General features: G+C 39.4%; 1 protein-coding gene across 1 annotated transcript in view; it reads right to left on the bottom strand.

The window, feature by feature from the left end:
• The window catches only part of ttc21a (tetratricopeptide repeat domain 21A), a 97453-nt gene that overhangs the window by 38989 nt on the left and 45458 nt on the right, over positions 1-13006 (bottom strand). Inside the window, exons 13-20 of the mRNA XM_028804167.2 lie at positions 12828-12985; positions 11338-11553; positions 11011-11249; positions 9808-9880; positions 9088-9198; positions 2992-3130; positions 1101-1207; positions 26-214 (exon numbers count right to left, since the gene is read on the bottom strand). Of these exons, the coding sequence (XP_028660000.1) occupies positions 26-214; positions 1101-1207; positions 2992-3130; positions 9088-9198; positions 9808-9880; positions 11011-11249; positions 11338-11553; positions 12828-12985 (1232 nt within the window). The remainder of the gene's footprint in view (positions 1-25; positions 215-1100; positions 1208-2991; positions 3131-9087; positions 9199-9807; positions 9881-11010; positions 11250-11337; positions 11554-12827; positions 12986-13006) is intronic.

The following is a 13006-nucleotide window of genomic DNA, read 5'->3' as shown; positions in this document are numbered from 1 at the left end:
AATTTAGGCAAATAAACTTCCTTACTTTGCTGTCTTTTTCTAAAAATGAAAGGGCTTCTTTGTAGTGTTTGATTGCGCTATCAAAGTCTTTCTGTGATACACACTGTTCTGCCATCAGTGAGAGGAGTGACGAAGCCAGTAGTTTCTGGGTAGGGATAATCTCAGGCTGCTCCAACACGAGGCGCTTCAAAACTCTTGATTGAACATCATATGCCTAAGAAGAAGAAATCGGAGAACATATCTGCATGCTTATTAGAATTTTTGAGTGCGTTCAACCAATACTGTAGTTTTCACAAACATGCCATTCATTTTTTAGTTATTTATCAGAAACAAGAAATGCCATTAGTCTCAATGCAGTAGGAGTTCATGGGGACATACAGCTCCTCTTTGTCTGGCAAAACAAAACACCATCCACCTATATTTTTAACTTGTATAATGCAATTTTAGGGTCACAGACAGCCAGATCCCATTCAAGAGTACCAGCGCACTGCATAGAGCAGTCACAAAAGAAGCGCCCATAAACTTGAGATGTGAGAAAATCACACAAAAATCACTTAGTGATCAGACCAAGACTTGTACTCTGGCCTTCTGGGACAAGAGGCAGCTGCACTCACCAAAGCTCTATTTTGCCAGCCTCAAAACAAAAGAAAACCCCACAAATGATTGGGTAAAACTTTTATTATTATGCCTGACATGATTCATCAACATCCATCCATCCATCCATTTTCCAACCCGCTGAATCTGAACACAGGGTGACGGGGGTCTGCTGGAGCCAATCCCAGCCAACACAGGGCACAAGGCAGGAACCAATCCTGGGCAGGGTGCCAACCCACCGCAGGACACACACAAACACACCCACACACCAAGGACAATTTAGATTTATTACTGTAATTTTTAACACAGAATGAAATGCACTACAAACAATATTAAGACACCTTCTGTGGAGAGTGAATTTTAGAATTAGGAATACGTTCTGAACCCTGCCTAGCAGGTGGTGGCACTAGCTCTCTGTGTTACCATAAAACAAGGGGCAGATTTCATAAATGTGCTTGTGATCAATGGCTTTTCAACTTCACACATATTGCCCCAGAATACATTACCTTGTTAAGTGCATCCATAGCCTCTGGGGATTTTCCTGACTTGCTATGAATTCTTGCTAGTAATGTTAAATATTTCACATCACTCATCATTGTTGGTAAGTCAGTAACTGAAAAGAAATAGAAAAACAATATTACCTGTAATTACACAAAATGTAAGCATATTTGAACTTCAATTCGTGTAGTTTGCCAAACCAAAATAATCAGATGCATAATAAGACATGCATTCTGTGAAAATGAATTTAAACTGCCTTTTGAGGATTTTTTAAGTAATGCAACTGATCAATAAATTCTTAATATTGTAGTCAATAAATAGAAAAGGCACTAAATTGTAGAATAAAAGTCCAGTTTAGGAAAAGCGCTTGTCTGATTTGTGAAATTGTGAGCATGACTGGAAAAAGGGTAGGGTATTAATTGAATGTGTTAAAAGAGTCTTATTTTACAAACTCAATAAAGACAACTTTATGTTTCTGTTACCAAGCTTATTGTCAGTCAGACCCCAAAGAGACAGTGCAGTCACTACTCAGTCCTGGAGGGGCCTATTTTGGTCATAGTGTTTAGCATTATAGGAATTATTCTTAGTAAACGTTCTTCTTCTTCCTCTTCACCTTTTCTCACTACTACTGTATGTATGGAGGGTGTGTTTGATCGACCTTCTCGAAACAAGTCGGTCCTGCACTAAATATATGAATAAATAATGTGGCTGTGCAATGCTTACTACTGCTGCCTCGCAAATCCAGCATCCTGAGTTACGAAAAACCCAATTTCCTGTCAAATATTCAAACCTGATATTTCTTTAATATGGCAGCACAGTGCTGATTCTACTGCTTCACAGACACTAGTAACTGTGTGTGGAATTTGCACATTCTCCCCATGTCAGTATGGGTTTTTACTTTCACATCCTCAAAGATATGTGTCTTAGTTAAACTGGTAATTTGAAAAATATCTTCATACAAATGTGAGTGTAGGTATTTAAGTGAATGGGTCAAGAAAAGACCTGGTATCCATCGGGGTTGTTTCATACCACAAGAGGCCACAGGTTGGATTAACTGAGTTTCAGAATGTTATGGCAAGTGCCATATATTTAATGTGCAAATGTGTGTGATCACAACGGCCACTGGTTGAAGCCCTCTGTTAAAAGTGTGTAAGTGCCACATGGGTTGGACAGGCATCCTGACCAGGAGAGGTGGTGGTTTCCTACCCAGACAGGAGACTCCTAGCAGGCAGACAGGTATCCTGGCCAAGGAAGAGAATGGTGCCTGATCTGAGAAAGACTGCCCAAGTGGATGGATTAGCAGCCCATCAGAAAGAGATGGTTCCTTGCCCAGGTGGGAAGCCGTAAGCAAATGGACAGGCGTCTGTGTGAGACACCTTCCCTGGCTGGGATAGAAGAGGAGGACAGGGAAGGACCTTCTCTGTGGGATGTTTATTCTCCCTAGGCATTATATGGCAGCATCCTTGGATATCAGCGACCATTCGGGAACCAGCAAAGAATGCTGGAAATTGTAGTCTGGCAGCACAGCCCTGCTGGGGTCCATGGGTGTCACAAGAGGGAACTGCAGGGAGATGTACTCCCTTTTATGTGGCCCTGGCACCGGAAGTACTCCTGGGTCTTCAATAAAAGGGACAGCATGCCCTTACCAAAGAGTCGGAGCTGGGAGGAGGACAAGCAACACTCAACTAGAGGAGGGCAGTGCGGTGGAGAGAGGAGAGGTAATTGTAGGAGAAATAACTCATGCTTTGGTGCTTCTGATGAGATATTTTTTGTAACAAATACCCATTTATTTGAACCCGGGACTGTGCTTGTGTGTTCGTGTTTGGGGTTTGGGGCTTGCTGGCACCCTCGTTATATCACAAGTGTTACACCAAGGAAACAAAGCATAAAAATAATTACCAAATTTATGTTCCAAAACTTGTTTCACAAGCTTCTGAGCTTTATCATATTGCTTGAGTTTTAAAAACAGCTCTGCCAAATCATAATAAAGGAACTCCTGTCCGCTGATTTTTATAGCTGCTTCATAGTAGTTAATAGCCTAGAAGATAAAAGAACATGGAATTTAAAATCTGTGTCTGCTTTAAAAAACACAATATGGGCCTAGCATGAGTGACTGGTCTACAAACAGTACATTTTATTTCAGAAGCACTAGCTACAAAAGAAGAACCAACCCTTAATAGGCCACCAGTCATTTAAAGGGCACAGTGATGCACAATTGGCATTACTGGGTCACTTAGGAGTCATCATTTAATTGAATTTGTATGTTTTTGAAATGTAGGCAAAATTTTGACAAGGTTCAAAATTCATAGAAGTGCTTGTGATCAATGGTTTGTCTGTTTCACACATATTGAACCATAGAGAACAAGCTCTCGTCATTTCTAAAGTTCTGAGCCAGCAGTATTAGTCACTACTCCATTGTGCCATCATGACTTCTAAATATCTAGGAGCTTTCTAGACCTCTTCAAACCAAAGGCAGAATAAACTACATTTACATTTATCCCAGTCTGGGAAATTCCTCTGTTAATATCTCACACAGCATTATTATCATTTGTGTATTTGGGTGACATATTTGCCCAGGTCTACCTGGGGAGACTTTCCATGTACTCAGTTTACCTGCAGAAGAAAGCAGAGTCATGTGCACAATGGTGCGCTTTGGAGTGTCTTTATCTGGAAATTATGCAGTATATAAAATTTAAAGCAAAAGAAAACTGTGTTCCTCTACAATAATGCAAATAAGAGCAACATAATAGAATTAATTTGACTACAATTGTATGCAAAATAAATCTTAGCTTCAGTTTAGCTGCACTATATAAGAAACAAAACTTGTCTGTTTCACTTATCGCTCATTAACAGTCAGGCTTAACTGTATATATTCCTCTATGTGTTGTCTCATTTTAGTAAATGAAATTATTTATCTTGTTTTATCCTACAAGGAACCCATCATTTTCCATAATTTTTTTAATTTGCTTATAGTATGTCAGCAAGTAATTTTAATAATCTACATTTCTTCTCAACAAAGATGGAGCTCTGAACAAGACCTGATTGCTAAAGTGACACTTTACCTTATTTTACTTTACCTTATGTGTACCATTGTGTGCCATTTCTGTTTAAAGTTATTGCGTTATTAATGTATATAAGAACATAAGACATGTAGTATAATATCCACATTTCTCCTTCTACTGTCAAGCAATGAAGAAGGGAGTTACTCCTCTGAAACACGTCAGCTATAAAAATGTAAGGAGGACAGACTTTTGGGCTTTTTAACTAATTGATTGGTGTATCTGTTTTTACATTGCTAATGGGCTATTTTACTAGTATTCTTATGAGGGTGGCACTGGATAACCTTGTTGATTTATTCAGTTTGACCATTTTTGTGAGTGTTACCTCAATGATAGGTTGTCTTAAGCTTAGAGTAGACAGCTTTCTAATACCTACTGTAGATACAAATTGAAGCTCCAAAATAATAGAGGCGTAAATCCCTACTACTAGGTATGACTAATGCAAGAATGTTGGCAATATACTTTTAAGATGCAAAGAAAAATTGTAAAGTTTAAAAAGAAGACTTTGCATTGTAACTGATTCATAAAATAGAACTGGGCTGCTTGCTCTGGTCACCACATAACAGGTCAGAACCAACTAATGTGTCTGAGATGACACATTAACCACAATTTGGTGGCTGTAAAGTGAACAGACACATTTTACCCTGGCCCACAGACATGTATAAAATGCTGATTGGCAGAATGTTTAAGAACATAGGTTGTGCCCGGCAAGAATTGGTCCAGAGGCACTGAAATGAGCCTGGAAATAGAGTGGGCTGCTAAATCATGCTGCCCCATTGGTTCAAAGGGTACAGTAAGAGAGAGCCAGGCCTTCTTAGATATGGAGGCATGCCAGCAGCTGTTTGATACTGCACTTACATCACCATCCATCCAGAGACCTCGCCGGATTGAAAGATCTATCAGCTTAGAAGAACAACACAAGAATGAAAGAGCCACTTGATATCTAAGCATATTGGGGGTGTCACGCATGTCTGTCTGAGGATCACCCTCCTGACTCATCTTGGGTAAGCAGCTCCACCCCGGTACTGTCATTAATGAAATTGTCTCTTGCTGTTCCCACAGCCAGACGTCCAATGAAGGCAACTTAACCCACCCCATTCGGTAGGAGGACTATATATTTGATGTGCTAACAGAAGGTGGCATCTCATTCTGGACCAACGCTCAAGAAAGATAGAGCTCCTAATGAGACTTGATCGCTACAGTACTTTACCTTATATGTGGCTTTGTGCGCCAGTTCTGTTTAAACTTATTACGTTAATTAAAGAGGATGACCCGACTAGGGCCTCAATATTTATTGGGATTGATTCTTTTACCTCATCATGATCACAGGGGCCTGGACTCTCAGCAAGAATCGTGGATATTTATCCAGATTGTAATGTTATAGACATATCCATTTGCTCTACTTCAGCTTTTGACACATTAAGAATCTTAGTTTAGAAAATGTTATTCTATATTGAGCTAATAAAAGAATAGACTTTGAACCTACTTCACTGCATTGCTTTGAACACTTTCTAATGAACCATCTGGGGTGTAGAGATAAGAGAATGGCGGAAGTATTTTAACAATAGACACAGTCATCCATGACTTGTCCTGATGGTGACCAGTGGCCTTATGTATAAATAGTGCATACTGTATACATAAAACTGTTGCGTACGCTTGTTTCCACACTCACATCACGATGTATAAAACTAAAGCCACGCACATTCTCATAGCAGGCCCCAGCCCCCTTGCGCATGCACTTTTCTGCTTGGTTTTGCACACTGGTGGCACCCAGCGTCAAAGCAGTGCTACTGTTTCTGTGTGGTCTCCCTTTTTTCAAATTTGCATCAGTGACATGGGATTTATCAAATACACCAAAATTAATTGCATATCATTCACAAATTGAATTCACTTGATTATAATCTACCTGTAACATTATAATGGTGCATGGAATGAACAAACTATTCCAAATACCATAGCTGTGTTAGTGTTGTTACTCTCATTGCACCACTCAGAGCCTTTCCTGTACGGACCTCGCGGTTCAGAAACAGTTTTATACCAAGAACTATAAACGCACTCAATCAGTCCATCAAGTGTTCCCGGTACAACTGCTTGTACTTATAAGTACAATTACCTCTCTGTAAACTTGCACTACAACTTGTGCCACATTAAGAACCATATGCACTATCTGCATTGTATGTGCACGTTTATTGTACTTATGTTTTCATATTGTATATTTTTCATTATTTTTATTAAAATAATAATAATTGTATTATTATTGTTGTTATTTTATCATTTTATAGGAAAACATGGAGGATTTGCATATTGAATCTTATTGTAACATACAATGACAATAAAGGAATTCAGTTCAATTCAATAAAAGAGAGCAAGTATTTGATGATGACTGGCTGGCTTCAAGTCAGTTTAGATTTCCAAGAGTTATCCTCGTGGAGCTGTGTGCTTTTAGAATACTAGTATGTATACCTGATATTATTTTAACAATGAAATCCATTAAAGTATGCATATTACATTTTACAGATAAATTGTTAACTTCATTTAAATAATGCATACTGTTAATATTTAAACATGTGAGGGCGAGGTGGCGATGAGCTGGCAGGGATTGATCCTAATGGGGGTATGGAGCCTATCCCAGCCAGCACAGGGCGCAAGGCACAAACAAACTCTGGATGGACAGGGCACCAGTCCATTGCAGGGAAAACATACACATACACCAAACACATACTAGGGCCAATTTAGCACCACCAATTCACCTAACTTGTATGTCATTGGAAAGTGGGAGGAAACCGGGGCACCCAGAGGAAACGCATGTAGACACAGGGAGAACAACAATGGAGTCAAACCACTTAACACCATAGAGTTGGGCTGTGAGATGACAATGGAGTGTTGGAAGGAATGTGAGGACACAGAGAGAGTATTTGCGGATTCAAGTTTTCTCCAGCCTATAACCAAGGAGGGACCACCTGTCATACAATGTCAGAATTGTTGTTAGGTCTGATAATAAAATTATTTGACTGAATATGGAAGTTGTTTTTAATACAGGCAAAGTTTAGACCCTACAGTATGTTCAATGTTTAAGTGTTTTTAATGGAAAATAAAATCTAGCATATAGGTTAATATTTTTTATTATACTGTATGTCTAACAACTTTATATTTTAAAATGTTTAAACAGGCAGGGAAGTTAATATCTAGCAATATCTAATTTTAAAGAGAAGGATGCTGTATCTAAATTCAGATAGAAACTTTGGTTAACTCTTTGAGGGCTGAATATTTTTTCCAAAAAACATAGTTTCTGAAAAGCAATGCTTTCACACAGAAATAAACATAAAACGTCTGTTACTGCATGCTGTGGCTGCCAGTTTGCCAAGAATGTGTGGCAGGCTTGCTGCCAGGCTGTATTCACGCGACTGGGGCAGCAGCAGCACCGGTCATAGTCACTGTGCATTGCAATCCGGTTTCTACATCTTATCATTGTTTAAGTGGCAGTTCTCCTGGCGAACATTGCCGTAGGTGTGTCAGCTACATAAACCTGTTCAGCACCACGATTAGCTGGGGACCAGTCAGCTGAAGCTGAAACCTCACATTCATTTTCGATCATTTGTATCAAAATCGGAGTCCAACAAGTCATAGTCCATTTCAAAGATAATAGGTAAAACTTCATCCATGGAGTATTTTGCTTTACGCATTCACTTTGATCTCTCGCCATTATGTCAGTGCCATTGTTGCTCTTGTTTGCACCTTACTACTCACACGAGCACAGGAAATCTCAGTCAAACCAATAAAGCTAACTTTCCTTCTAGCAACAAGACTCCAACTAAAACATAACGGTTTTGTCACAGTTTACAGTTGATTACCTCCTTTTGACAAAAGTCGACATCAGCTCTGAAAGAGTTAAGTTATCTGGCAATCAGCGACAGGGACGGGGAGAGCTGACCACAGTGGGACAAGGTGGCAGCATTATTATAGTTTGTATGAGCTTACAAGCCCATTCCATTTGAAAGAAAGTCTGGGCTGAAAGGTTCATATAAGAAGGCAGATTATGACTAACTTTCCTAAATAGCTTTTCTTTCTTATTTGCCTGAAACTAAATTTGTGTATCCTGTGAAACTGGAGAAACATTGACAAAGCATGGACTGTGCTGAGTTTGGGGGCTGAACGTGACTGGTGAATCAGGGGTTAGAGTGCCACAATAACTGAAGACTTGCATGCTGCAGGCTCTCTTTCTACTATTTCCATCCCGAGGAAGGGTCTCTCCACTGTTCCAGCCATAGAGAAGGCCAGGCCTTTCATGTTTTTCCATTCAGAGGCCATATGGGAGGAAAAACCAAGCTGGACCAGAGACCAATCAACAAGCACCTGGTAGTCTAAGAAGATGAACTGATTATTATCCAAGTTGTATTAATATTATTTTGCCAATTTTCACATCTGTACTCTGTTTAAATTTTGAGCATAATAATTTACCTAATACACATGATGAATAAATGTGTTACTTTTTGTCCTGCCTGTTCTGGTAGTCTGTCTTGTTGCCTGAGACTACAGATATAAAAGGGTAGTGTAATATATGAGGGCTAGAGCAGGGTTTGGGACATTTTGTTCAGGTCTATAAAATAAAGAGTAAAAAGGGGAGAACAGGGTAACTCTAGGACACCTCCGCAACAAAACAGCATTGCCTTTTGTCTTCCTTTTCTGCTTCTTCATTTTTTTTTTCATGTGAACATGGCTATGTTCAATTAAACAAAAAAAAAGAAAAATAATTTAGAGTGTGGAAGGCTCATCAAAGAGAAATGAGACAAAGGGGAACTTTGACGGGATTCAAAATAGACAACTTAGATTTTAAACACTCACACTTCATTTTCTTACTAACATCAATAGTGATCCAATTAAATACTATGTCAAAAGAACAATCGCAAGACACAAATAAGTTGTACTTGTGTGTTACCTTATTATACTGATGTGCCTTGATTAAGGCCTGTCCAGTCTTGCTAGCCAGAGTTGCATCCTTCGCATTCCTCTTCAGCGCTTGCTCATACACCTCAATAGCTTTTTCAGGCTAATAATATAAAGTCATTGTTAAAATTTAATATTAATCCGAACAGCATCATTTATATTGAACAATATTCATGTGAGCTGTACACAGAACAAAAAACAGCCTAAAAGCAACCAAAGTAATTTACATGTACACAGGCAGATAGACTCAATCCCGGTGTAAAGGCAGTGGCTGTATATTTTTGCTGCAGGGCATCCATCCATCTATCCATTACTAAACCCATCAGCTTACTTTTGTCTTTATTTTCTTGTTAGATGAAAGTTTTTTTGGGCTCGTGATTTGTAGTGGTGTACTGTGTGGCAGTCACAGAAAAATAAGAAGGTCAACAGGGTAATGAATTAGCCAGTTAAGACATTGATTGATACATGGCAGCCCTTAGTGGTCAAACATACCCATACATAAGACAAACAGAAAAAAAATAACAGGACAATACAGTAAAGTAGACCAAAGTTTTACTATAAGAATACAGAAAATGTATCTCAAATTGATCTGAACGCTGGAAAAGAAGAATGGGGTTTCAAAGACAACCTGAATTTTAAACATGTACTGTCTTTTAGGTTATACATTTGCAAAAAAAATTGAAATAGTAGTTTGAGAATATTTTTCTCATACCTCTTGAATTTTCATATAAGCATCTCCCAGTAATAAGCTTGTATGTGGACCTGGAAGCTGCTCACATAATTCTCTACAAATAAATAAAAAGAAAAATCAATAACAGATGGAATACTACAGATAGACAGATAGATAGAACCTCAGTTTATATAGCACTTTTCTATAGTGAACACCCACATGGTGTATATATATTGTAGATGCCACATGTGCTGGACAGGGATGATTCCTTACCGGAGACAGGAGGCTCCTAGTAGACAGACAGTTATTCCAGCCAGGGAGGAAAAGTGGATCAAACCCAGAAAGAAGGACCTGAAGGGGTGCACGGACAGCCCACTGAAGCTCAGCACGCTAGATGGCAGCAGCCCCGGATATTGGTCCCCAGTGGGAAGCCAGCAGGGCATGCCGGGAGATGTAGATAGATAGATAGATAGATAGATAGATAGATAGATAGATAGATAGATAGATAGATAGATAGATAGATAGATAGATAGATAGATAGATAGATACTTTATTAGTCTGGCACAGCAGCCCTGCTGGGGACACTGGGTGCCGCAAGGTGGCGCTGTAGGGAGACAAGCTCCATCTTTAATGAGCTTCCACGTGACCTGGAAGTGCTTCCATCGGGCAATCACCCTGGCACCGGAAGTACTCCCAGGTCCGTAATAAAAGGGATCGTACTCTCTTAACTTAGAGGAGTCGGAGCTTTTAAGCATGGGAGGGTTAAGAAAAGCACTGAGGCTTGGTAGGGACTGAGCAACCATCCTTGTGGTTTACAGTCCATTATCTCAATCTCTCAAATGCCTTAAAACATTAGAAGTTAGGCTTCTTTTCTCATTAAATAATAAGAAATAAGAACAGACTTCGTAATTTCAGATTTAGAGGTTGCATGAATTTGCAGCTATCAATGTGAAGTATTTCCAAAGCAGATCACTAGTCAATCAAAGAAAGTACACATAGACAAGGCCACCATATCAGTGAAGCAGGGAAGGTAACTGCGCTACAAAAATTAGCATAAATATGCTATAAAATAGCATAAAATATCATTTAAAATAGACTTTACCAATAGCTAGAATGCTAGAAATGTGAGATCACACTTGCTTTGTTTCCTATTTTGGGCAGATTTTCATTTCTGAATTATCTTACAGTTGTACAACACCTCCTATATTGCAAATTTGGTTAATAAAAATGGCTGCTTTCATTCACCTATAGCATGCTACGTAGAGTCTCTTGTCTTTGTTTTGATAGAGATAAATTTCGGCCATCTTCTCCTTAGCCTGTGTGTAGTATGGCTGGGTGGCAGAAATATTTCTGAGCATACCTAGTGCTGTGTCAGTGTCACCTCTGCTTATAGCTAAGTCAACATTGGCCACTGTTATTCGAATTTCCTCACTTGTTCCCGAAAACTGAACAATAGCATCTTGCAAAATCTTTGTAGCTTCATGCTGTAATAGAAAGAAAAAAAAAGCTCTTAAAAATGAAAAAATTCCAAAGACAAACCATATTTAAATGTGTATCTTCCAATGATATTACCAGTTCCCCATTTAGTCGTAGGACCTCAGCCAGTTCCAGGTACACTGACACACGATCACTGGTGCTAATAGAAGCTGATGCAGCTTTTGCTGATGCTCCTTTTCTCATTGAAGGCAAGCTCATCACCATCTTGAGAGTTTTGATAGCTTCTGGGAGGTCACCCATCATTTTCAGGGTTCTCGCTTTAATAAGATGATAGAGTGGAAGCTCCCTAACCTAACAAACAAAAAAGGTAGGTACTCAGAAATAATCATTAGGAAAAATCTGAATGAATGTTTATCGCTTACAGGTGTAGCATTTCTACAAGCATGTTGGAATCATCTCCATCTAGGAGGCTCAAGCCCATTCTCAACAGCTTTGGCAGAGCGCAGTAACTGTGTTTGTGAAATTGAAAACTGATTATGCCACATTAAAGTAAGATGACAGGAACAAACACTGAACAATGTCTGCCAGTTCACTTCAGGGCCCACTCACGTGCACAAACACACTTGCACTCACATATCACCAATTTAGAGTCACCTTGCATGTTTTTGGGGTTGTTGTAAAACAAAACACATGGAGAGAAATTCACACAGGTATAGGAAGACCATGGTTACTCCCCAAAGGCAGTGACTTGGCATGGGATTTGGACCTAGGACACTGGATTTGTGAGGCAGAAGAACTAGCCACTGTGCCACCAACTATAGCTACTAAACTATGAAATGAATACAACTAAAAGTGCTGTCCTGTCTTTGTCTTAAGCAGTTAAAATGGATACAGTTTTCACTTTCTCTTGCCTGCTGCTGCTGCTGCCATCAGGTAAGAAGATTTTTTTCACCCCTGCTGTCATTTGCTTTTATGATCGATCGTTTGTTGTTCATGTGGGCTATTACTGTGGGGTTTTTCCCAGCTTCACTGAGATTTAAGACCACACCATTAAAATCCTGCTATACCAGACCAGTTCCATTTAGACCATTGTAAGCTAGATTTATAAAAGAGTAGTTTTATTTTATTTTTTCTTCTTGACTGAGTTTTATCTATTTTATTTTCAACTACAAAAACATGTTTTCTTTTTCATTATTTGACTTGTACTCCACCTAATTTCCACCTTTCCCATTTTAGGCGGTGAACATACAGAGCAGCACCACACTACATTTTTAGGCTGAGCCCAATTAGACCACAAACTGTAGGTCACTGAGCCACCAACCCCATGCAGTCCTGGCATTAGGAGTGGGTCCTGGCATCAGCTGTCCTGCGTGAAGCTCTCAGATTTTATGGAAGCAATTATTAGTGTCAGTTTCAGATTTGTTTTTGCATGTTGCTAACCTTGGTCCATTTCACCAAGAATAATACCACAAAGGGCAAAGGACCCATGCCAACATAGTTCTGGGGATTCCTTGGGCAATAGGCCTCTCTACCATGTCAGGCATAGGTTTAGATTTAGAGCAAATATAATTCATACTCTGAGAAGATAGATGGTCAGGTAGTTTCTCCATGCAATGCATATTTACCTCAAAGTTGTGGCTTACACCCGTTTCTAGAGACTGGGAGCATTTTCTGAAATTTCCCATGATGAGATAAACCTGGGCCATCAGAAGGTGGGCATCAGAAAAAGTAGGATTGAGATCCAGACACCTCTGTAAACAACTCAAGCATGCCTCACTGTCACCTAGGGCAAAGGATTTGGGAG

Source organism: Erpetoichthys calabaricus, chromosome 6 (genome assembly GCF_900747795.2).
Source record: "Erpetoichthys calabaricus chromosome 6, fErpCal1.3, whole genome shotgun sequence".
Lineage (NCBI taxonomy): Eukaryota > Metazoa > Chordata > Cladistia > Polypteriformes > Polypteridae > Erpetoichthys > Erpetoichthys calabaricus.
Note: the sequence above shows the minus strand (reverse complement) of the source record. Positions and strands in the feature narration are given on the sequence as shown.